This window comes from Megalopta genalis, chromosome 11 (assembly GCF_051020955.1).
Source record: "Megalopta genalis isolate 19385.01 chromosome 11, iyMegGena1_principal, whole genome shotgun sequence".
Lineage (NCBI taxonomy): Eukaryota > Metazoa > Arthropoda > Insecta > Hymenoptera > Halictidae > Megalopta > Megalopta genalis.
The window spans coordinates 8,682,894-8,709,345 of record NC_135023.1 but is presented as its reverse complement, the minus strand read 5'-3'; the positions used below and the strand labels follow the sequence as shown (position 1 = coordinate 8,709,345).

Genomic DNA, 26,452 nt, shown 5'->3' with positions numbered 1-26,452 from the left:
TACGAGTTGTTCACCCACGATCCCACGTCGCCAGCAGTCGGACCACGCGAAACGTATTCCGATGGCGACGAGTCCGAATAGAAGCATCGAGTTGACACCAATCGTCACGGGGACCTTTCTATTGGAGACACTTGATCCCAGCTTCGAACCCCGGGAAGAACAGTTGGAGCGGATCGATCGATCCTCGAACGGTCTCCTCCCAGCTGGGACTGTGGGGTACAGGTACGCCTATGCGTTTCCACGAGGTGTTCGACGAGCATTGCAGCGGCGGGTCTGAAAAGTCTTTTCATCGTTTTCAGGGTTTTTTTAAAGTACGCTTTTTAATTATTATATGACCTTCGTACGGTGCAAATGATAGGAAGGTTTGCTCGTTTGTGCTCAGAATTGCAGAATTCTCCCTAATTGTCCCTCAGATTGTACACAGATGTGGGCAATTTGGGGAGAGGAGGTACGATTAAATTGTGAATTATGATATATACTGCAATTAAATTATAAATTATATAATATAATAATATAATGTAATATAATATAATATAATATAATATAATATAATATAATATAATATAATATAATATAATATAATATAATATAATATAATATAATATAATACAATATAATACAATATAACAATATAATGTAATAATATAATAATATATAAATAAAATAATATAATAATATAATGTAACAATAATATATATATTATACTTATTATAAAATGGAGCCGTTAGGCTGGCACAATGGTACCTCCCCATACCAAATTGCCGATTTTTGTGCAGAATCTGGTCGTCAATTAGGTAGAATTTACTGTAGTTCGGGTCAACGGCATCCACAGGGGCGAAACTTCGGATCCCCATGGGCAGGCTGTGTCAGGTACAAGGTATCCCTAACAGTACATGGCTGGTGGTTCATTGTGCCAGAGGGTTATTTTGACTCCGTACTCGGAGTGCACGGTGCTGCCCGCCTTTAATTATTTTACAGCCGGTACCAGCTATAGGTATTCATCGTTTCTTTCCACCTGACTGCTTTCCGCAAGACACCGTCGTTCTTCGGCTTGACTTCGCAGACCCTTCGCCCACCTAATCACCCGGCCCTTTTGTTCCCCGTTTACTGGTTTACTGCCGAATTCTCCACTTGTCGAAACCTTTGTCTCCAATTCGGAAAACGTCGCAGGACCGTCGGCGGGACTCTTGGTATTCGTTTCTTCGATGTTTTAACGAGAAAAGCTTTCTGTAAGAAATGTGCCGTATAGACTCGACCTGCCGATGGACATCGACGAACGGTTCTGATTATCTCGTTCAAGCGAAAGTACTGCGAATCAATTAGTATTTTTCTGCCGACAATCGACGGGTTTTTAGCGAGGATCCACCCCTTTGCGACTAAGGGGAACATTTCTCCCTATTTTAAGATTGACGATTGTCGCATTTAATTATCGATTATTTTCGGTCTAAACAAACTAAAATAAATAATTACATACTAATATTTACTGTTAGTAACCCTTACGGTCCTGTAAGGGTTGAAATGAACCTTCCACGGTCGAACGACCGACTCGTTTTACGATCATAAAAATCGCGAGGACGCTTTCGCGAAACGCGATCGAAACAATTGCCTTATTACAGTCCCGAAATAAATTCGTTCTTCTCGCATTTATAGGGCCAATTAATTTCACTGTTCGGTAGCTTTAAATCCGCCGGAAATGCAGACGACTGCCGAATGCCCGCCGAGGGGCGTCGCGTTCCCCGGGCCTCGCGCGATCCGTTCGACAATGGCCGGAGGCCGAATTTTATCTTCGCCGAGATGTAATCGACACGGCGTATTATCGGGCCCGGGGCACTCGAAAACGGGAACCGAGGCGTCGCGGCGAGCTCGGCCGGCAGAAAGTTCGTCAAGCCCGAAGATAAATAACGGCGCTGTTCAAATAAACAGTTGCGCAATACCGATTCGTTGATTCAGTTGATAAAGTCGGCCGGTGCTCGCCGAGGCCGTTTTAACGACCGCGGCCTCCGTTTTAACGTCCTCTCGTCTCTGGCTTCTCCACCTTGCGCCGGGCACCCCGATCGCCCGGGACCCCGGAAAATTTTACGTCGCCTGCCACGGGGGTCCCCCGGTGTGCTTTGACACCCGCGGCGCACTTGCCGCCACCGATATGGCCGCTGTAAATCTCGGAAGGTACTTGTCGCGCCACTGGACCGTCTCGTGATCGCCGGCACCACGGTCTTCCCGAATATCATTTTCGACGCACCTTGCCCCGGCCGACGAAAAAAATGCTGGCCGCTTGTTGCCTTCGGTCTTACCCCGTTAGGAGTGCCCTAATTGCACGACGAAATCCTTTCCGGCTCGCCTGGACGTCCGACGAAAGTTCTTTGGCGTTGTAAAACGCGAACGAAGCTGCGTATCATTTTTATGGCTGCGACCCTTCTGCTGAATTAAATTTTGGATCTTTGTCTTTAAAAAGTTGGCTTTTGGGGTGTCTTTGAAATGTGTGCATGTTACTGTAATTTTATTTTATATGTATTTTGTATATTTTATATGTTTTTTATACTTCTGTGAAGTTTTTTCTTTATTTATTTAGGAATATCAATGTATATATCCTCCTTCGGAAACTGCTGAATGGTTAATTGCAATTTTTCTGGATTTCCTGCAGTTTTACTGGATTTACTGCAATTTCTTTGAATTTTCTGCAATTTTCTGGATTTCCTGCAATTTCTTTGAATTTTCTGCAATTTTTCTAAAATCGAATTTAAATTTCTGATTCTGGAAACTTTTTGCACAATGATGCAGGAATTAACAGATTCTTGCAATCTATTAGCTTTCTATTCTTTCGTAACATCTGCTAAAAACTCTGTGATCGTACGTTAATTCGTGATTAAACTAAGGATAATTATTTCCACGAATATTAACTTGCGATTGGAAAACATAATAATAAATAATTTTCTAATATTTCTTGGACATGTTGGGAACGTTCTGACGTCTACAAATTGAAAAATCGTTGCAGAATTTCTCAATAGAACCAATTAACCCGTTGCTGTAGTAAAAGTTTCTCAATTGTAATAATTTCTTAAAAAACGGACCATTTTGCATTGTCTTCCGGGAATTCGCGTCGCGCGTTGCATCGCACGGCACCTTGACCGACTCCCAAGCATCATCGACCCTTAAGCATCGACGTAGCAATCAATTCCACAGGCGTAGACCCATAGGGAAATTCGCGGCAACCCGAAATTCGGCATTTCCGGGAGAAATTGCTGTATCGAGGCTGACGCCGAGAGAAGCGAGATTCCAGGTTGTTCCCCGATGTATATCGAGCAACTTCTTTTTCCCTGTAGGAACGTCCGGCTGGTCATATCCGGATTTCAATCCGGGAAAACTGGAACTCTCGTTCGTTTGCCAAGTGGGTTAGATTGGGTCGGGTGAGGTTAGGTAATTATATACGTTCGGCCAGTCGCGTGGGTACGACACTAAAATTACTCACGAATTTCCAACTAACGAGCACTACCTTTGGCGCCACGGAGGTATCTCGTTTGTCTCCCGAGACAGATTTTCCGAAACCGTGGTATCGTCGCGGCCCTTTCGCCCCGCGGAATGAAGATATTTTCGCCTAACAGATCGTTTAGCGACGCTTCAACACGGCGCAACATAGCCCCCGGGGCCGTTCGCAGAATTGATGCACGGCCTCTCCGGCTCGTTGAAACGCGTAACAAGCTCGCGATTTTTCGGCGATGCCACGGACGAACACCGTGGGGGGGGGGGGGGATCGGGCGACGCAACTTTTGCGAATGTTGACCGTTTCGTTTTTCCCTTTTAAGCTGACACGAGATTCCGTGGTACTCATTAGAGGAGATGTGCTACGCGAAGATTTATTTCTTGCAATTTGTTAAGCGCGCGTGTTATGGAGATCGACAAATCGATATTAATTTTTGGGATGTTACGAAAACGATCTTTTTTTGTGGACATTGCCATTTTTTTTTTATAGACATTACCAATGTCGCTGATTATGCAGTGCGAATGTCTCTGACCAATTATTTTGTCATCTCGAAGAAAACGGACGAGATCTATCACCCTCCATGGAGAATTTTTAGTAACTGTTTACTATTCTTTAATATTTAAATATTATAGAGTAATATTGAATATTATATAGTAATATTAAATATATTATATAGTAATATTAAATATTATACAGCAATATTAAATATTATATAGCAATATTAAATATTACATAGTAATATTGAATATTATATAGCAATATTAAATATTATATAGCAATATTGAATATTATATAATAATATTAAATATTATATAGCAATATTAAATATTATACAGCAATATTAAATATATTACATAGTAATATTGAATATTATATAGTAATATTAAATATTATATAGCAATATTAAATATTACATAGTAATATTCAATATTATATAGTAATATTCAATATTATATAATAATATTAAATATTATATAGCAATATTAAATATTACATAGTAATATTAAGTATTACAAGTAATATTAAATATTATATAACAATATTAAATATTATATTAAATATAATCAGACGAAAATTCATCAGGAAATCGTTTCTACCACCTCCTCACCAAAAAAAACAGGACACATTTTCTCACGAAAACCATTAACAATTATTCGCACCGTCCAATTGTACCAATCTTCTAAAACAAAAAACAAACGTATTCTGAAGAACCCATTCAGAGAAACTGCACGGCAAGATCAATCTCCCATATCGGCCAAGCAAGAAGCCGAGCTGCCACGAAGAATTTGAACAACTGTCCTCGCGCTGACAGACTTCACCGGTGTTCGCGAGAGGAGAATACCCGCACGGTGGTCCCGTAACTTCCCCGTGCATGAGTCGTGCGGAGCAAGCAACGGTACCCTAAAATCGTACGATCGGCGAAGAAAGGTGGCCGGTTCGCCCGGACGGAGGCGAAAGGTATTTCGCGAAACGGGAAAGTGCGTGCTTCCCGTGCGGTACACGTACGCGAGCGAGTGTCCCAGTCGCGGCGAGTGCGCTCGTTCGATTTCGCATCCGCGAAAGCCTCGTGGCCGTCTCTCCGCCCGGCTTCCTGGGTAAACGCGGCTTTTGTCTCCGCCGACGCGCCGGCACTTTCGCGTGCGCCGCCGGAAAAGACGCGGCTCTCCCTCGCTCTCTTTCTCTCGTTCTCTTTCCGACTCAACAAGTGGACCGATGTTTTCGGGACGGCCGAGAGAAAAAGAGTGGGAGAGAGAGAGGGAGCGAGAGAGAGAGAGGGGGGGAGCCGTCCACCCACACTCGTTCCCCAGTCTCGTCGCTACACGAGCGGAGCGGCGGGTTCTGCGGGCAAAAACGCTGGCCCTTCGCGCTAGGGGTTGCTTCCTGTGAGCTGCAGACGGGGGTCAAGGGGGAGCCGAAACGCTCTCCGGTTCGACGTTGTACCGGCTCGAGGGGAGAGGAGAGAGAATGAGAGAGAGAGAGCAGGGACTGAGAGGCCCGAGTCTAGCGATGGCTTTGAAAGAACCGCGTTTTTATGTGCAATCTTCCGTCGTCCCTCGTTTTCTCAAATCGATTGGTTTACTTTAGAAATGCTTTTATCGGTTGCTACAGCTATCATTTTTTAATCAGTAATCGAGAGAATCGATTGGTGTAATAGGAAAGTACGATTTTATGTCAGGTTTTAGGATTTATTTTTGTGTTTTAATATTGTATTATAATATATTATTATAATATGATTAATCAAAGATCATTTCTGCGTGTTTATATTTATTTAACGGTTAACTATCGATGACAGAAAAATAGAATTTTGTTTAAGGAAATAGCAGAAATATTTAATAGATTATGTTCAATAGCTTAAGTATGGAGATTAAAAATTCGGGGGGTAGTTTTAGTATAAAATTTTATTTGAAGATATTATTATATCTTAAATTAAAATTTATTATTATACAAATAAAAATGTATTAGATGCTGTGAAGAGGTTATTGAGATTGTTGTTAAAATATTTGCAGAAAAATTATTTAACCCCATTGTATAGTGCTATAGACAGCAATTTTGAATCTGCCACTGAATTAATAATCACCTGGGAGAACAAATGACTCCAGCGTTCGTCGCACCCAATCGTACTTTATTTTGGTCAATGTATGCTATTATAGTATTTATAACGCATGCAAATCTTCGATCCATCTCGCTGCCATCAAGCGCGGTCTCATCCGAGACCGGTGAAAATAATCATCGATTGAAAACGTTTCTCTACCGAGTTCAACACGCGTTACAGGAAAACTCTATTTTAATAAATTTACTTATTTGAAATTTAGCGACCTAAAAATCTTATTCTGCGAATATTCTGCAAATCGCGTTGAACAGAATAGTCTGACCGACACAGTCAAATCGCAACCCCACTTCGGTGGTTCAATATTTTTGCAAAATAAAATCTGGACGATTAAAATTCGTTCAGGAAGCTTAATTAGGAACTTTAATTTTAAATTAAAATTTCGCGGACGATGGCGAAACTTTTTGACAAACTGACCAACTTCCAGAAAAAACCAAGTCGTCCGAGAACTTGAAACTGGTTCTGACAATCGAACCTCCTGTTCACGCAAGTTCAAGTCGCTCTGATCATGTTCATATCGTCTCTATGGGGAATTTAAAAATTTGCTATCAATTCTTACCCGAAAGTTCAACCGACGTGAACTTTCCACGAGCTCCTGGATGAAACTGCACCCTCAGTCGCCGGCTACCATAATCGAACAGTTTCCAAAGCGTGTCTATGATCTCCCTAATTTTCCTTCAGCTTGCGAGCAGAAATGGACAATTTGGGAAGAGGAGATACGACTAAATTATAAATTATAATATACATTACAATATTAAATTATAAATTGCATATGTATTAAATTATCAATTACATTTGTATTAAATTATAAAAAATTGTCCACTTTTGCTAGCACCCAGAAGGAAAATTGGGGAGAACTTATAATATTCCCACCACGTCGAAATCAAATAAATAAATCAACAAGCACACAGCGAGTCCATTAAACAATGAAAATAACACATCAAATTCTCTTCAACAATCCCTAAATTTGCAAACAAATTTGACCGAGTTTGCACAAAGTTTCCACAATCGTTGACAGTCGGCAACCACGAAAAGGATTCGCGAGGCTCGAAAAATCTCACCCCCTCTTCCCCAAAATTCTCTCATTCCTCGTTGAAAAACCTTCGTAAAATTCAGCAAAATTTCCTGTACAAATCGAAGAACAATTTAAACTTCTAGAGCAGAAATTCGAGAGTACATAAGTGGTTCGTTCGTCCGTCGCTAGCCGCGCATCCGTCCGCCGGTGGAGGGGATGCGTTCTCGTTCGGGGTGGGAGTCGGCGTAGCCGGAAGGGGAGGGGTGGGGCGGCCGCCTCCCCTCGCGAAGCGTCAGTCTCGTCGCGTACCCTGAACAGGAAGGATCCCGTGTGCTCGCTCTTGGCCGTCATTCCACGCAGCTCTCGCTTCTGGCCCCCGCCGATCGATCTTTTCTTTCTTCGAAGTTCGCTGTCGGGCATCGGGCCGAAGGCCGGTTCCGTCGGGTCGCGGTTGTTGTACAGTGCCGCTCCGCGAACGGTTCGCCGAGTGCTGTGTTTTGGGATCGTCCGGTGCGGTGGAACAGTCGCTCTGGAGCGTCCCCGACGGCGTCCCCGGCGCGCACTCCGCTCCTGGTACAATTCCGCGTGAACAGGTGTGTTCGCAGAACCGTCGTGATAAAAAAGAAAAAAAAACGAGAAAGGAAAGCGACGCCGCGCGTCGGATGGTGTGCGTGGACGCGCGCGGGTGAACGCCAGTGGTACGCGATGCGTCCTCGTGGCACGCGGCGGCGTCGAACCTTGTGAACCCGAACAACCTTGTGCAGCTCTACCGAGCCTCTAAAAAAGTGTGATAGCCCGAGGGACACCCTGTTTCGCTCGTCTCTGTGCCGGTACATATGATATATAGTCCCTGTCGGAGCGGCCTGAGGCTTGATATGCTACGCGAAATCCGCGGAACGTGCGCGCACTGTCCAGCGGAGACCACCGGATAAAAGCCACCCCTCTGGCGAGCAGACTCTGGCCGCCTAGCCGGACGATGAGAGCGATACACCACGGTCGAGGCGCGATCGTCACCAAGATTTGATAGCGAACCACCTGGGCGACCCGGCCTCCGTCCACCCTCTAACCTTCTTCTCTAGAGAGCAGCGAAAGCCGATCCGCGAGCCACCCACCCTCTCCCCGGCCCCCTCCTCCCCTGTCCCCGTGGCCCCCTCGCGCCCTCCCCGACCGGTGGACGCGACATGCAGTCGAACACGATACTGCGCGACGTCGCCAGCACGGAGAAGCTGATGGTAAACAACAACAATCTGAACAACAACGGATCGCCCGGCGCCGACATCATGTTCCAGATGGAGGACGACGGGCTCACGCAGCTCGGCAGCGTCTTCCAGTCCGCATACCAGTCGATCGTCGGCGGTGGTGCGCAGGTAAGACACCGCTTTCTCTCTGCTTCGTTTTGTTACCCCGTTCCCGATACACCCTGTGCCCTCCCCCGGAGTCGACTACCAGTTGCGTCCGTTCGCGAAAACATTTCCATCGATCTCGGAACAAACGCGATCAATAGGCTGTGCTTTCTTGTTTCCCTCTGCCCGACGGAATCGCGACACGCGGGGGTTGAACGCGGAATTTTCGAGCGGGGAATATTCGCCGGTGATCCCTGGTCGGTTCACTCGGCAACAGGATTCGTATTCTTAAAGATTTACAGGGGGAGGTTCTCCATTTTTTCCCCCTGCGGCCGAGAAATCGGCGGCTGTACGGGGTTGACGAGGGTAATTTTTGTCCCACGATGGGAATTACCGGTCGCTGTGCGGCTAGTTGATTAACTAGCTGATAATTGTTATTGTTATTTTATTGTTTCCTGCTTAGGTTTACCCCTTGAGACACTATTAATATTATAATGTTATAATCGACTGCAATAATTTCTTGGAAGGGAAAGAAAATTGATACTTGTGACACCGTTCTCTGTTGCTGCGATTATAATCGTATTATAATCGACTGCAATAATTTCTTGGAAGGGAAAGAAAATTGATACTTGTGTGCCGAAGTTGACCCGAGCGCTTGAATATTGATGACAAGAGGTCAGAATTTTGTTGCAATTTTAAAGGACAGAATAACGTTTGTATTCGATAAGGGGTAATAAACAAGGGGTTGGGGAATTGCGTGCCATATGGGGCTCGGAAGAGGAATTTTGTTCGGTGGGGGAAATCATCGTTGATGGTCGTTGGACGGTGTCTCTTGACTGGCTGGAATATGCTGTTAATTCCTCGCGTTTGATAGAAAGTGGTTTCTTATCTGGGCTGAGGAAATGGGCTGTAGGGAACGTGGAAGTTTTTGTTCGAAGCTCGGAATCCTCGCTGATGGTTCTCATTCGGTTAACCGACCAATTCGCTCCGAATTGTTAATGTTTAGTAGCAAAATGGTTCTTAATCTAGGCTGGGAAACCGTGCTAAGGGGTTGAAAGGGGTTGAAATTTTTTGAGAGTTTTCTGCGACACGATGGAAATCCTCGTTGATGATTCTTAGATGGTCTATTTTAACTGGCTGTTGTTAATGTTTGATAGAAAACGTTTCGTCATCTAGTTTGAAAAATTGTGCACGGAGGGTTGAAAAATAAGATGCTATTTAGAAATATCGTCGAAGAACGAGGAACCCCGTTAGAAGTTCTCGTTCGAGGACTATTAATTAACTAGAACAAGCTTCTAACTGCCGAACAGAATATTCACCCTCTTCTTTCTTTTGGAGGGCTTGCTTTAAGGGGTTGAAGCAAAATTACATATTTCATTACAGAGGCTAGTTGAGACTAGGGTCTTGGGAAATTTAATGGAGGCTCCTGCACTAAAGTTGTCAATTTTTAAACGGGCGGGTTTCTCTTTCAACCCTTAAGTGGAATTTCTGAAAATAAAATAGCCAGCGTTGGAAATTTATTTTCTATGTAGATGGGAATTGAAAGTAGAGCTAGCTAACTTTTATTCAAATCACTGTTAATTGCAGAGGCTAGTTGAGACTAGGGTCTTGAGAAATTTAATGGAGACTCCTGCGATAGAGTTGTCAATTTTTAAACGGTGAGTTTCTCTTTCAACCCTTAAGTAAAATTTCTGAAAATAAGATAGCCACAACGTTGGAAATTTATTTTCTGATTAAGTGGAAATTTAAAGTAGAGCTAGCTAATTTTTATTCAAATCACTGTTAATTGAAAGGCCAGTTGAGACTGGCATCTTAAGAAATTTAATAGAGGGTGAAAATGAATACTTTTAATTCCTAGAAAATTAAATTTCCATCATTGACTCCTTTATCTTCAAAAATTCTATTTAAGGGTTGAAAGAGATCCATTTCAAAATTAATAACTCGATCAGAAAAGTTTCCCTTAAATTTCCCAAAATCCTAATCTCGACTAAAGTTTCCCTTAAATTTCCCAAAATCCTAATCTCGACTAGCCCTTCAATTAACGAAGCGATTCGAATAAAATTTAGCCGAGGCCGATCTCGGGTTATGTATTCGCAAAATGAAAAGAGATATGCGACGTTCGGAAAGGAGTTCGCAGGAGAGGATGCTCCTCTTAGTTGTCTCTTAGCTGGCCGGGGGTAGCTGTTCCGATTAGAATAGGGGCAGACCGGATGCACCAGTTGGAAACGAGTTCCTTTCAATCTCGGCCGGGTTTTCACGGTGCACAGGGTTTCTCTGTAAATCCGATTGTGCGTCGATTGAAAATAGAGACACGTTTACGATTTTCTCCGCGCGGCCGACGGAGCGTGCCGAGCACGCCATCGGTCCACTGACGTCATGGTTACGTCACGAGCATGGCCGTCGTCACGTGGGCGGGCACGATGGTCGTTCGCTTTTCTTTTTCCCCTTTTTTTTATTTTTTCGACGCCGGCACCCTTGCCTCGGCTGCTTAGGGTGCACCGGAATTTTTTTGTTTCGGCGCGATGGCTTCCTGTTGTCTTTGCGCGATGTTGTGACTGGTTTTCGGTTTTTTTTTTTTTGGACGGTCGCACTCGTGAGATTCTCTCTCGTTACGGGCTCGAGGGTGATTTGGAAAATTGGAGAGATCGAAGAGAATTATTTCTTGGTCGATCGAGTGGAAGGGTTCTTTGTACACGCCGAATAAACGATTCTCTAATGAGACAGTTTTTAAATTGATATAATAATAATGATAATCGAGTGAATATAAAAATACAGAATTAACATATATATATATGGATGATATAATAATAATATGTAATGTATAAAAAATATATACAATTTAATTTTTTACAAAAATACAGCATAAATACACATGACAAATACAACATATAATATATTATAATTACAAAATATGTATAAGAAATAAAGAAAGAACTTCGACGCTACTAAAAAGATCATTAAAATCATTATCAATCATTATCAATTATCTCTTCACAGAAGATAGGAGGTTTCAACCCTTCGCTCTACGATGTCTTCCACGTAGCTACGTTGATTAACAATTCTTCGTTCGCAACAACCCCCTAATCAAATTTTTCTATATTTTCCGTTCACTTTCGTTTCTACATTTTAATCCCAGAAGAATCAAATTCTTTGTTGCGACTCTAATAACTCTTGTATATTCAGTTGATTACGTATGAAAAATATCTTCATCGTGGGTCCGTCTCGTTGCATCGCAGAGGGTTGAACTATCGTCGACCTATCTGTATAAACTAAAGAATATCACACCCGTAAATAAATAAATAAATAAATAAACGTCGCAGGAATTTTTACAGAAGATGGTAAAATTATTGCGATATTTTTGACATACTAAAATTCGAAGGGGGTAGTTCAGTGGAGCGGGTCCGTGTTTCAGCGACAAACGCTATAAGATCGAGATGCGTCTCGTTGGTATTTGCGCGCGCGTTCGCTGCGATTATCTCATAGAAGTCAGTTCGCGTAATAAGGAATATCAGAAACAGTCGCGTGGGATGCGGGGGTGGCCGTCTATTTCGACTCGTATGGCGGCAGTGACTCATCATCATCCCGGCATTGTTTCGTTAAATGGAATTTCTATCTAATTTAAATGCGGCTTAGCCAGAAATAATGCGATTATGCGTTAGCTTATTCTGTTTGTTAATCTCCTTTGCACACCATTGTCACCCTGACGGTCGAGAGAGGTTGGGAAGGGAGAGAGAGGGAGGGCGCGCACGAAAGAGAGAGACAGAGAGAGAGAGAGAGAGAATGAGCGAGAGAACGCCACGGTGTTCCGTGTACAGCCTTCCCCCCGCCCCGCAGCCCCCTCCCCGCGGCTGCCGCGCCGTTTCGTACGGCACTGTACATTATTTCGCTACAGTCCGCGCGCGCACAGCCGCTAGATCCTCTCCGGCTTATGGACTGGTCGGTGCGCAGCGGTTCTCCTTTTCCACTTGGAACTTTAATTTCCCCTTAATCGCGCGTTCCGGAAGTTCCCTCGTTCAATAAATCTTCCGGCACTCGCGAGGCACTTCGTCTCGCTTTCCTCGGGCCGGCAGCCGGCTTTCACGAGTTTTACCGCGAGCGCACAGCCCCGACGGTCCGTTCGTCCGTCCGTCCGTCAGTTCGTCTCTCGTCGTTTCGATATATCCAGGTCGCCCAGACGATGTCGAAGTGTATATTCGGTTGCGCAATCTTCGCCTTGTCTATCGTCGCGCCGCGAGCCACTTACCAATTGCGAGCGACGCACAAAAGCGTTGTAATTACAAAGGAACAACGTCAACGCCGCTAGACAACAGGTTATAGAGCAGGCTCTCTCACCTGCGCGGCCACGGATCGACAGCTGCCGATCCATTGTTTGTTTTCTCTCGGATACCGGCCGCGATCCGTGGAACTGCGGATCGTTTTTCGGAGGAGGAGCAGAGGCGAGTCTTCTCTTGCGTCGATCGCGAGACGCGGCGCCGCGGAATCGTCGAGGATATCGATCTTTATACGATCGTCTATGTTCTTATCGATCGTTCCTTTTACGAGGATAAGCAGAAAGTTAGTTCGTTTTTGGATGAACGACGGAACACGGCGGATCTTCGTTGACAAAAATGCTTGCAAGAGCATGCAAAACCGAGCATGCTTGCAAGGGTAGTTCACAGTTGTGTCTGTGAATTTTGCTGAACGTATTTTTTAAGCTGTATAGTAATTTATTCTTAATTCGCAATTTTTTATAGTTGGAAGTGAATAAAATTACAACTGTAAATGAATATAATATTCGGTAACTGTAAAGGAAGAGGAGATACTTCCTAAATTGCCCATTTTTTGCACAATCTGAATTGGACAATTATTCGAGCCTTGCGTCCCCTTTTTTGTAGTTGTAATATGGAAATAAATAAATAAAATTGTAACCATAAATAAATGCGATTTATGGTTACGAATTATTATATTTATTTATAGTTACAATTGTCCATTCTTTGCGCAATTTGAGCGCCAATTAGGGAGAATTTACTGTACTCCTTTCGGACACATTAATTTTTTCCATAGACTTCAGTGAAACGTGTGCAAATTTGAATGCATCGTCAAACTGCAATTTACGTGACAAATTTGTCATTTAATACTAGAACTATCGAACCAGTTGAAATGACTGGTTTGCGATTTTTGCATTTACGATTCCTGATTTTATGGAAACGTGTTTTTGTTAGAAATTTTTATATGAACTCCTTCATCGAAGCACTTGTTGTAATAAAAATTCCAGGAAGTTTAAATAAATCTAATCAATGTATTAAACAATATATGCATATTAGTCGCATTTAGAGTGGATGAATGTTTCTCTCAGTCGAAGGAGTGAATATTTCTGCTGTAGATGCTACCTGAAGGGGTGCAACGCTATTCTGCATCGAGTGCAAGGACGTTGAGATCTAATCTTATAGATTACTCTTACTGTTATTCATTAATTATTATTAAGAATGCACAGAACGTATTATCGAGTGATTCAGAAAGGTCCAATTAATTAAATGACTTATTGAGTGGTTCAAAAAGCTCCAATTATTAATTAAAAATTAATATTATTCGTCTTTCATTTTCTCTTCTAGCGTTTCGAGTAAAAAAACAAAAGGAAAAACACTGACACTTTTCTAATAACTTTGAAATCCGATAATCGTAGAAATCCTGTATTTTATTGACAAAATACCGAACCAAGTGTTTTCTTAACAAAACTAAAACTCCGCAAAATTAGTCTTCTTTTTAAAAAAAAAAAATGGAACAACTCTCCGCTCGCCTAATATATTCAACGATATTTTCCGCCTCGCTTAAACAATTTCACGGCAAATTCGACCGCGTTCTCCGGCCAATCCCGTTCGCCCGCAGTTTCGAGAATAGACCTAGACCTGTGCAACCGTGCAGTTTTATTTATGCGTTTGTGTATCGGACTGTCCACGGAGAGCAGCACCGTTGTAGCGCGCAAACACGACACAAATGATTCTGGGTACCGATTAGCCGCGTTTATCTGTGTTGCCGTAGAATAAATCAATGTCGCAGCTTATCGGATCGATAAATCTAGATTACGGTCTGCAGATTTCGCGGTGGATAGAGAGCGGAACCGTGGAATCGAATGAAGACGGGAACCGATTTGCGAACGACGAGACACCGAATTTCCATAAACATCTGCGGCGTGCCGATCGGGGGGCACTTCCTCCTCGCGGCGATCTCTCCGTCTCGTTAATAACCGGGAATCGTCGTCCCCCGAAAAAATTCTTCCACCCTCCGTGTTCCCTTTCGAAGCTGGCTAACGACCACGGGGCGCGCCGAGCCGTCACCGAAAATCGTGGATCCCTTTACCTGCGCCGAACAATGAATTCATTCGACGAGGATTTATCGACCGAACGAAGGGGGCAATATTTTTTTATCCCCCCTTCCGATCTCGATTCCGTGCGTCTGGTGGAGAACCAGTTTTCGATCGGGCCCGTGGTAAGGCCAGCCATTTCCGGTCCGCGTTCTCCTCCTCCCCCTCCCCCCTCCTCCTCCTCCTCCTCCCCTGAGGCTCGTATCCGGTTCGGCGGTCTCTAAAACGCAACGTTCGAAACGGTCGACGCTGCGCGGATTCGAGGAGCTTTTTTCCGGGCTTTGTCGGGCGTAAAATCTTGGGCGAGTCATGGTCGGCTCGCAGGACCGGGATAGAAACGGAGAGAACAGCCGAGAGAGGCGAGATCGAGAGCGAGAGAGCGAGAGAGAGAGAGAGAGAGAGAGGACGAAGCCGACGGAGGCGGCCACTTGAAAATACTACAACAAAAAAGCGGAGGGCCGCGTTCGTTATGAAAGCGTTATCTCTCTTTGGGCCGGACTTAATTAGCCGCTCGCGCGCTCATTTTTCCGCTAAAAACGGACTCGCAATTAAACGTTTAAATTAGCGGCGACTGGTAAGTGGCCCCGGCGAAATATCGCTCTCTGTGTTTCGTAACGCGGCGGGTCGGCGCTCCGCAATTTCGATCTCCGCGTTTTCCACGGCCGTATAAGGTGGGACTTATCCGCGCGCGCGCGCCTTCGACGCCTCCGCGGCGAAAGAGATATTGTAACGATTTTGATAAGGTACCGTGATCGACGGTGTAATTGGCCCGTCGCGTTTCTCCGGTTAATACGATTGAACAAGCCTGACGGGGAAGAGAGCCAGCGACGGTGTTCGCCTGATGGCTAAAGTAATCTTTGATCCGTTACACTGCAAATTGGAGCACGAGAGGTCTCCCTCCCTACCCCCTCTTTCTTTCTCTTTCTCCCCCTCCCTCTGTCTCTCTTTCTTTCTCTTCCTTTCTCTCTCTCTCTTTCTTTCTCTTCCTTTCTTCCTCTCTCTTGCTTTCTCTTCCTTTCTTTCTCTTCCTTTCTTTCTCTTCCTTTCTTTCTCTCTCTTGCTTTCTCTCTCTCTCTCTCTCTCTCTCTGCCTCTCTCTATCTCTCTTTTTTTCTCGCTCTCTTCTTTTCTTTCTCTCTCTATCTCTCTTTTTCTTTTTCTCTCTCTTTCTCTCTTTTTTTCTCTGTCTCTCTCTGTGTATCTCTTTTTCTCCCTCTCTCTCTCTGTGTATCTCTTTTTCTCCCTCGCTCTTTTTTTCTCCCTCCCTATCTCTCTTTACCTCTGCCTTTCTTTCTTTTTCTCTCTCTCTCCCGGGTCCGCACGAAATTAGGATAGTGAATTTTTTTCTCGCGATATTATGTTTCGATTTATTTTTTGGGGAAAGCTGGCGTTTTTTGAACACAGCTGTTAGGTGTGTACTGGTTCTCGGGCTGCTGACCCTCATTTCCTGATTGAGTATGATTTCGTAAATGATTCGCGCGCGAGCTTCTCATTAGCTGCTCGACCATCGAAGCGGGCGGTCTCAAAAAAAATGTGGCGAATTTACAAAGTGCTTTTATTCAATTAAAATTGGAAAGTCGCGCGACAGCAATCACGTATTCGATCGATATACTTGCGTGACGCGGATCTTGATATAAAATTCGAAAGATATTATAATAGATCGGCTCGGAAATTAATAATTACCGAGCTCGTGCAACCAGTTCCGTCATCCGCGTTATTTCACTCAATCTTGCGCGTTTCGCAAAGAATTCAACCGGAAAGTATATATACAAATATTCTGCTATGTATGCATATGTTCAGAGACAGGAGAAACATGGATCCTTTTCTAAGAAGCTTATGGAAATTCACGGTGTGTTTAAAACGTTTTAATGCATGCTTAACGCTAGATCTACGGGGCACGAGAAACAGCTGTTTTATATTAGTTTGTGATAGTAACAATGAGACATTGATTCTGATTTTTGGCAAGCGTTTGCCCTAAGTAAGATATAAATTGAATAAATAACTCGTAAATGCATCTGTACGGTATGAATGATCGTGCATTACAAAATTAGTGACCCGTCATTAGTGTAATTATATATTATTATATATTATTATTATTATTATTATTATTATTATTATTATTATTATTATTATATTATTATATATTATGTATATTATTATTAATATAATTAATATTAACTCTTAGGGGACCAAAACTATTTATTTCGAGTTTACACACTGCCAAGTCCAGACTGTTTTTCAGACGAAGAGAAATTTTCTACTGAAAATTTTTCTATCAAATATAGAGACGAGATATTCATTTTTTAAAATAAAACTTCGTCGATATATTTTCATCGCAACAATCGTGCCTATTCTTCCAATGTTTCCTGCCAGATTTTACGGTTTCATTGATTTCTGCCGCGTGCTTGGCGGCATTGGATCGTTAAGGGCTAATATATACGCTCTTGTATTTTATGCAATTTTTAATCGCGGATAGAACGATCTTGACTGCTCTAAGACGAGATCTCGGAAATATTATAAATACTTTTTTGCTGGATATAGCTGTAGATCTCGCAGAGAGACATACTCGCGTGACACAGTTAGTCCGAGGTTCCCTGTTTAGCGGAAGATTTCACGATCCTATTAACATTAACCCCCGCGCAGTGGATGATCTGGGACAGACGCGGCAGATGGATGGCGGGTCATTTTGACCCACTGCGGCGTTTCCATTACACGCAGGCTCACGGTATACGATTCTGCATAAAATTTTATCTACGCTTTCGACTCGGAGCATCGCGTTAACGTGCCCGTTTAATCAGCTATTATTAATCACGCGAATGAATATGGTAACGGGCGTCACGGCCTCTCCTGTCTTCTCTTCATCGAAGAAGAGAAGCCCGTGTCGCGTTTCGCGCGTAACAACTCGCCATGCAAATTTTCTACCGTTGTTAAAAATTAATAATCAGCGAAATTTTGCATCGCCGTTCGCGTCGCTCAAGGTGTTCCACATATTATGCAAATTGCCGCGTGTTCGCTCGTATTTATGCGCGCGTAGTAGATCTCTTCGCGGCAAAAGTTTTCGATATCGAGTAACCTTGACTCGGGTATCAATTTATTCGGTTAAATAATAATGATTACTTTTTGATTACTCAATTTTTGTCGAGACTACGTTGAACATACTTCGTGCAAAAATGACGAACAATTTTTAACACTGAATTCGTTTAATGATAAAACTGCCCAACGACTGTACTTATTTAGACCTCTCGATGTTTTTGTTTACAATGCGTATAATGTGTACTTGAACTTTTATTACGATGTATATTTGGAAGAAATTCATTTTCGGTGATTTTCTATTTTCGAGTCTTTACAGCTTCGACAATTTTAGAATGGGAACGTGGATCCGGCCATTTTGACCGATTCGGTGTATTCAGCGTTAAATAAAGCTTAAAATTAAGATCTAGGAGGCTTTGCAAAAATGATTAAGCCGAGATGAATTAATACTAATACTTGAAGAAGTGGAGTCTTTTCAACCCCTGCGACAATTTTCTTCGCGCTGAGATTGTGCACAAAAAAAAGGACAATTTGAGAAGTGGAAATATATATACGCTATAATGTATACCCTATACTATATATATACTCTGTAATAACCTTGACAATCGGCACGATCCGAGCGCGAATTAGGGAGAAATTACTGCAATCGCCGCGAGTCATCGCAGTGAAAAATCGGCGACTCGGTGTTCCGCTTGAAGCAAACGCGAACGAACGCATCCGGCAACGAGAGAAAGGTTTGACGAAACGGCGGATCAGAATTCCGAGATTGGTGCGTCGCATCGTGATTTATCGATCGTGCTCGGTGGGTTTCGATTTCACGCTCGGTCAAAGTCTGGACGAGAGCGGTCCCCGTTCGGCGAAAAGCTCGAAAACGAAACTGGTTGCGGCAATAAAGTGGCACTTGTCGGCCAATTCGACGATAGGGGAAAGAAAAAACAATCAGCTTCGAGACCGGAGCCAGGTCGCCGTCCCATTTATATCAATTCTATTCATTGCCGCTTTTAACCTAGCCCTCGCGCGTCTCCCAGCGGTTCTCATTCCGCGGTCTACTTCGATGTGTCCGTCGCGGATCACCGAGCCGCTCGAAATTCGGCTCGGAGGGGGAACGGACGTCGGTATCGAAATTGGGGCCCGGTGGTATATCGAGTATCGGGCCTGATTACCATCGAAACGACCGATAAGTCCTCGGACTGACCGCTCGCCATAGGTCGCGGGCCGGGTCGGGCCCCGATTTGCATAAAATTCTGGTCTCCGGGCGAAGTTCCTCGGCGACCAGGTAACTCGACGGACAGGTGAAACGAGGCGATGTAACGGGTCCTGTCTGTTTCATTCAATCCCCCGGTTTAAGAGCCGATTACCACGACCTCCTGGAAATCGAGACGCGCCGATATTTCGTCCCGTCATCTTTCGCAGATCCGCGCGATCCTCTTGTCTGCGAATCGTACGGTTAGTCAACGAGTCGCTAGACCATTCATCCATCACAGAGATCGCCATTCATTATTTTTTTCGGCGCCTGTCGTTCGGTATCGTTCGGTTCTTCGGCGCCGTGAAGAACCGAAGCTACACGTTTATACGTAGATTGTGTGTATTGGACTTGAAATGGGACAGTTTTCTGCGACTGGTCAAAAGTGTTCAGTCGTTAGATATATCATCGAGTGTCGAGCAAAATGAAAATATTGCCTTTGTTGAATTTACATTCTTAAATTTTAAGAATCCTTGTATTATATTTTCGAATCTTTTAATTCTCGAATTTTTGAATCCTCGAATTCTTGAATTATCGTATTCTTAAATCTTCGAATTCTTGAATTATTGAATTCTTGTATCCCCGAATTCTTGAATTATCGAATTCTTAAATACTCAAGTTCTTAAATCCTCGAATTCTTGAATCCTCGAGTTCTTGAATTATCAAATTCTTAAATCTTGGAATTCTTGAATTATTGAATCCCTGAATTATCGAATTCTTCTTTCTAAATACCTAAATTCTTAAATACTCGAATTCTTGAATCCTCGAGTTCTTGAATTATCGAATTCTCGAATTCTTGAATTATCGAATCCTCGAATTCTTGAATTATCGAATTATTAAATCCTCGAATTCTTGAATCCTCGAATTATCAAATTCTCAAATTACTAAATCCCGAACGAAGGTCCCGTTCGACGAAGGTCCCCAGCCTCGACTCTTCTTTTCTATAACGAGAAATCATGTGATTCTCGCGCACGGCACCCATGGGGCAGCTTTCTCGATCGGCGTTTGGCGCTCAATCGTCTCGAATTTTCGTCTTAATTGAAGCAGCAGCACGCGGGGACCCAGGACCACCGGCTATCGAGCTGCACTTTCGCTTTCTCGTTTCTCTCATTCTCTCTCCCGGCTGTGTACAGTTCATCGCGAAAGTAGAGCCGCGCGTGCCGAAGGAAAAGAACTTGGTTCGAAGAAGAACGCAGGAATCGGTCGCGACACACTATCGGTGCCTTCCGGAGATGTTTTCTTTTCGAGAATTAACGAGAGAATTAATAGCCTGTTCGCTGGTTACGTTGACTCTGCACATTTATTCACTTAGCGAACGACAATTAAGGTCAAACGCTTTCAGTCCCACGACTCAACATTCTATTTTATTCCAATTACCGCCCGGTTTATTCGTTTAGGCTACATTTGCTCGCGATGTCGTTGGCGCATCGCGTGCATCGACGATCATGGCGTTTTTCTGGCGTCGTGGGAGAATTGGGAGATTCGTTGGAAGCCATGGTTTGGACGAGTTGTGGGTGAAAACATCGTGGGGCTGATTTTAATTTCGCGCAAGTCAATTATTAGTTGCGGCAAAAAAATGTATACAGGGATGAAAATATATGTAAATAATTATCATTAGGTTAATACAAAAATTGAGACAATAGAACGTACCATTCTGAAAAAGAATGCAATTGTGAGTAACTTTCCAAAATTCGAATCAACGAGATATTGATCTAATGGTCTACACGTCATCCCTTAACTTCAACGAAACGAATCCCAATAACAAAATTTTTTTTACGATTTTTAACAACTGCGCACGCATATCGAACAATTATCTACAATCCTCGCTAATTTATTTCGCAAAAAACTAATTTCTAAACTCACGAATCACCGAAACCTCGTTCTTCAAACAGCGTCCGCATCGTCTTTCACCTCCAATCGAATGAATTCCAACGATGATAATTAACGTAATAAAATTTCTCCACGAATTCCGACAAACCCAACACATAATCCAGACCAAGATCTACAATCCCGACTAATTGTTTCTGAAAAAATCAAATCCCGAAACCCAGCAGTCCGTAAAAGCTGTTCAAAATTCGCTCGAATCATCCCCTAAATGCCGCGCGGCGAATCCTCGCGGCAAAAATTGTCCAAAAAGATCGCCGGGGGCGCAACGAATTCCGGAGAGCGTCCCCTGCAATCCCAGCTAATTTTCGCTCCCATAAACTATTCGGATCCGCATAAACATCCGCATCGTGTGCCGCTCGAATCGGCTCGCAGCGCTCCGAGGGCGTAGAGCTGCGGCAGAGAGCAGCAGCACAGCCCCGGCAGCGGCGTTGGGTTATATCGCGGGGCGGTAATTATTAACAAGTCAGCCGGCATCTATTCAGCAGGTATCTCGAAGTCGCGAATAAATTGCCGGCGGAAGGAATTGGGGCGATATTAGAGCCCCGTGGCCCGGGGCGAGAAGCCAGAAGCCAAAGGGTCCTCGAATTTCCTGCGGCGTGGTTCCGGTTGATCGTCGCTGCTCCTCTCGTAATCTATGGTCGGGATTAGCATTGGTACTTAGGCACGTATGTGTAACCCATATGATCACGCTTGTAGCTACAGATCCCGTGCAGCGTCGGGGGCGCGCGCGCGCGCCCCAGCGAGCGCGAGCACACCGAGCATACTAGCTCACACATACACACACACAAGCATACTGGCACACGAGCACGCTGCTCTCCGGAGCAGTCCACTCCACAATTTGCGCCCGACATATACACACGCGTAAATAGATACTCCGCCGGGGAATATATGCGCAATGGCGCGCTCGCGCGCGAACGCACACTCGCGTAATTAGGCGCACGCACACGGGGCCACGGCACACACACGCGCGCGCGCGCGACAGAGATCCTCTCGCATACCAGTTATTCCCGTGACAACAGTATATCCCTGCGCCTGCAGCTCCGCTAATAGCGGTATCCTAGGATCCAACGCGCGCGCCGACTGATATATCCATTCCTCGTAACCATTATCCCCTTGGTTCTGTTTGCACGGATAGGTTGCGTTCGGGGACACGCGTATTCCGCGCGCATCGGCCGTCCCCGGATCATCGGACTTTTGCGTTTGATCCGGTCCTGACCCGCGATCACGCCGGCCCGAACATTTCCGCGTGGATCCTCGATGAATTTCGGTCGGCCGCGAATCTATGCGATACGCGAATTTATGCCACGGATTAGCGACGCACGACGAATTTCACTCCTTGGGCGTACGATACTCCATGGATCTCTCGATAGATGTGCGAGAGGGTGGAAGGGTGAAAGATTCTTCTTGTTTTGCTGAAACGTCTCGATGTCGTAGCTTCTCGAACGAGTGCTAGGATTTTACGTGTTTAATTTAAGAATTAATTTAAGGATTTATGGATTTAATAAGTTGAGAATTTGATAATTCAAGAATTCGAGGACTCAAAGATTCGATAATTCAAGAATTCGAGGACTCAAGGATTCGATAATCCAAGAATTCGAGGACTCAAAGATTCGATAATTCAAGAATTCAAGAACTCAAAGATTCGGTAATTCAAGAGTTCGAGGATTCAAGAATTCGAGGACTCAAGGATTCGATAATTCAAGAATTCGAGGACTCAAAGATTCGATAATTCAAGAATTCGAGGACTCAAAGATTCAATAATTCAAGAATTCGTGGATTCAAGAATTCAAGAATTCGATAATTCAAGAGTTCGAGGATTCAAGAATTCGAGGTTTTAAGAATTTGAGTATTTGTTGCTTCGTAGAAATAACCTATTTTAGCTATTAGTACAATTATATTAAATATTAGTACAATTATATCAAAATAATGAACCCTCTTTCATTCATTTTTAATTTATTATTGGGCTAGCCGATAAGTCATAGCAAAACACAGGTACGAATTCTTTTGGTACGAACGACGAAAACCGAATTTAATCGAGCAACTCCATTATCCGTGTGTAAAAAGTATGTTCGAATTAAGAATGATTTTCAAGCGTCTCCGTAATTCCGTCAATTTCAAAAGCGAAGCGCAACATTAAACATCGTCGAATCAGACAGCGAGGGAGAAACGAGCGCACGATGACATAATGTACCTCTTCGCGTACAAGGGGTTGAAAAGCGAGCCGCGCGGTTACGCGAGGCTCCCGCCTGCTAGAGCAACTTTCCCGGTCGAATGAAAAACGGTCGTAGAAGGGAACCGTGTCAAACACCGTCTCCTCGAGTTCCGTATCGTACGCAGCTTTCATTAAAATTGAAGGGCCGCGAACGCGCTTGTAAGTGGCCGCGCCGAGGCGGCGGCAGAGCATAGCAGCCATTGACTGCGATGGGTAAGTTGTTACGCGAACTTCTCGTCGTCGATATGAGAAAGTTCCACGGACTCTGGTCAGCATGGACGTTCGTCGCCCCTCGCCGCGGCTCGCAAACCGGCCGGAGGGCCGGTTTAATTAAGCGGAAATTAATAAAGCGGCGGCGTCGGCGGCGCGAAAATTCCCGCGGAAAATCACGTCGTCTCCGTGCGCGTTCTAATTGCCCTGTATACTCTGGCTCACCTGTGTTTGGCTCCGGTATATACGCGTCGCCTGACAAGATATACACCTATATCCGTCTATGGGGACGTCCGTGTGAGCGTGGGGCGCGCGCGTGGGTGGCGCCCGCGAGCGCCCCGGCCCGCACACAACCCTCCACGGCCGGGGCACACACCTACGTGCCCGACTTGACAGGAATGTGTGATACCTAGGTATATACACGGGTACACCCCCCGTCGCCCCTTATGTATATACACGTGTGCTCCCGGAGCCACTGTATAGACACCATATATACGTCCGATTATTAGTGTGTCACACACGCTTGATTTGGTAGCGGGCTTATAACGGCCGCCATAGTGCCGAGAGGCGCCAGCTGGATGTGTTTCGGAACGCACCCCCGACCAACCCTCCCGCTCCGGCGGCGCACAGCTATCTCGCTTTTGTGTAGCGCGTAGAGCCGACGAGGATGACGTTGATGATGACGGTACCTAACGGCGACCCGGGACTACGAACACTATGCAACTGATTTTTCCGATGCCACGCGTTGCAACAGTATTTTTCTCCCGACGAACTTCCGTCGAATTTCACGTTCGCTGGTCTCTTCCCTCGATTATGTCTCTCTTTCTCTGTTCGATCGTCGACGATACTCGACGCTACGATTCGCTTTTGAAATCGGCGAAGACGCTCGGAAATGATCCTTAATTCGAGCATGCTTGTTCCGTGAACGATGTCGAATAGATGATTGAATAAACCCGGTTTCGTTGATCGTGCTGAAAAGAATTCGTTCCTGTGTTTTTCTGTTTACAGTAATGTCTCCCTAACTGACGCTCAGGCTGTGCACAGAAATGGACAATTTGGGAAGAGGAGATACGGTTATTCGAGCTTTCGAGGCTGCTTTTTGTGGTCGCCAATTATCGACAACAATAAAAGCGAGTCGCCGAGACTCGAATAATCGTATCTCCTCTTCCAAAATTGTCCATTATTGTGGACAATCTGAGCGTCAATTAGAGAGACATTACTGTATTCGGAGGAAAAGCTGTGAATTATTGGTCGATCGAGTAATAAATTGAAGATAGATGGACACGGAGATATTATGTCGTCGTATTTATACCTCGTTTTTCCTTCGCATTCTTTATTTCATAGATTGCACTGATTTTTTCGAATTCGCTCGAGTTTCAGGGGTGGTTTCTGGGGGTTCGAGGGTTGACGAAGAGTCGCGAAAAATTAGGGCGTCGAATCGATACGGCTGCAGCTTCTTGGTCCGACGTTCCCAGAATCCGTCGATGGTTCTTGCTCGTCGATGGCATTCTACGTGGTTTTGGGCGGTGATTAGGTGAATGCGGTATCGATTCGGGGGTTGGAAGCGACGCGGACGCCGTCGAAGTAAGGAACAACGTCGAAAGCGACGCGTCCGGAGTTCGATGCTGGTTCGTTCTTTACGGAATCATTCCGGCACGACTTCCTGTTCCAACGAATGATAAATTTCGGCCACGGAGACATTTAACGAGACGCGAAATTGACGAAATCTCCGAAACCGTCGTAGAACGTCACTCGAACCAATTGCGCTCGATTCTCTTCCATCCCGATTTTTTTACATTTCGAGCAGCGGTTTTCCGCCAGCGATTGTTCAAACGGACTGCAAGAATTGCAGCGAAATATTATCGTACCGAGCGAAAGCTGGCTGCGCGCGATGCTTGCGAAACGTCTGGGCGATTCTTTCGAAAGTGAACTATTGTTTAAAAATCACAGAGCCGCTAGAAGTCCTTGGAAAACTGACTGTCTCGAGCCAATTGTATTGGAGCTGTTTTGCAGCAGCATGCGAGCGAAACGATGGTCTTTTGTTCGGTCTCCTGTTTTCCTCCGTGTTTTGCGATGGATGTCCGAGTTAATGAAGCAATTCGCACTCGCAAGCGATCTCAAGAATCCCGCGAATCCACCTGTAGGACCATCGAACGCTGAATCGCGCCTCCGCGATCGCTGCGCGATTCCCAAGCCAATTATATCTTCCTGTTTACTTTGCTCACGGTTCCAAATCCTCGATGAAGCGGCAGCCGAGGGGCTCCTGTGCAAATTGCTAATTTTGCTGCGAAGTTAAATCGTCGGAAGGTAGGCGCGATACTCGTTGAATTTGCTAGCTTAACGAGGGTGAGGGGCCTTGGATCTCTCTCCCTCTTTCTCTTTATCATTCAATCTTTCTGGTTTTCAGTCTTCCTCCTCCCTCTCTTTGTCTTTATCGTTCAATCTTTCTCACTCTTTCTGGTTCTCAGTCTCTCTTCCTCTCTTTCTCTTTATCAGTCAATCTTTCTCACTCTTTCTGGTTCTCAGTCTCTCTTCCTTCTCTTTCTCTTTATCATTCAATCTTTCTCACTCTTTCTGGTTTTCAGTCTCTCTTTCTCTCTTTGTCTTTATCGGTCAATCTTTCTCACTCTTTCTAGTTTTCAATTTCTCACTCTCTCTTTCTCTCACTCTCTCTTTCTCTCACACTCTCTTTCTCTGTCTTTATCATTCAATCTTTGTCCCTTTTTCTATTTTTCAATCTCTCTTTCTCTCTCTCTCTCTCTCGCTTTCTCTCTTTTTCTCTCTTATTCAATCTCTGTCACTCCTTTTCTCTCTCTTTATCATTCAATCTGTCACTTTTTCCGTTTTTCGTCTCTCTATCATTGAATCTCTCTCACTCTTTCTAGTTTTCAACATCTCTCTCTCTTTCTATCATTGAATTTCTCTTTCTATTTTTCGGTTTCCCTCTCTTTCTCACTCATTCTTCCTCTCTCTTTGTCATCGAATCACTCTCGCTCTTTCTATTTTTCAATCTATCTCTTTATCATTCGACCTCTGTCACTCTTTCTATTTTTAATCTCTCTCTTCACTCTCTCTTTATTATCGAAT

General features: G+C 44.3%; 1 protein-coding gene across 2 annotated transcripts in view; it reads left to right on the top strand.

Moving 5' to 3' along the window:
- Positions 1–26,452, top strand: part of LOC117226121 (protein daughterless) — a 256,921-nt gene that overhangs the window by 76,175 nt on the left and 154,294 nt on the right. The window contains exon 1 of one of the 2 annotated variants that reach the window (XM_033480160.2): positions 7,399–8,468. The exons of the other annotated variant lie outside the window; for it this stretch is intronic. Coding sequence (XP_033336051.1) covers positions 8,283–8,468 — 186 coding nt within the window. The 5' untranslated portion in view covers positions 7,399–8,282. Of the gene's footprint in view, positions 1–7,398; positions 8,469–26,452 lie in introns of those variants that run through there. 2 annotated transcript variants of the gene reach the window in all.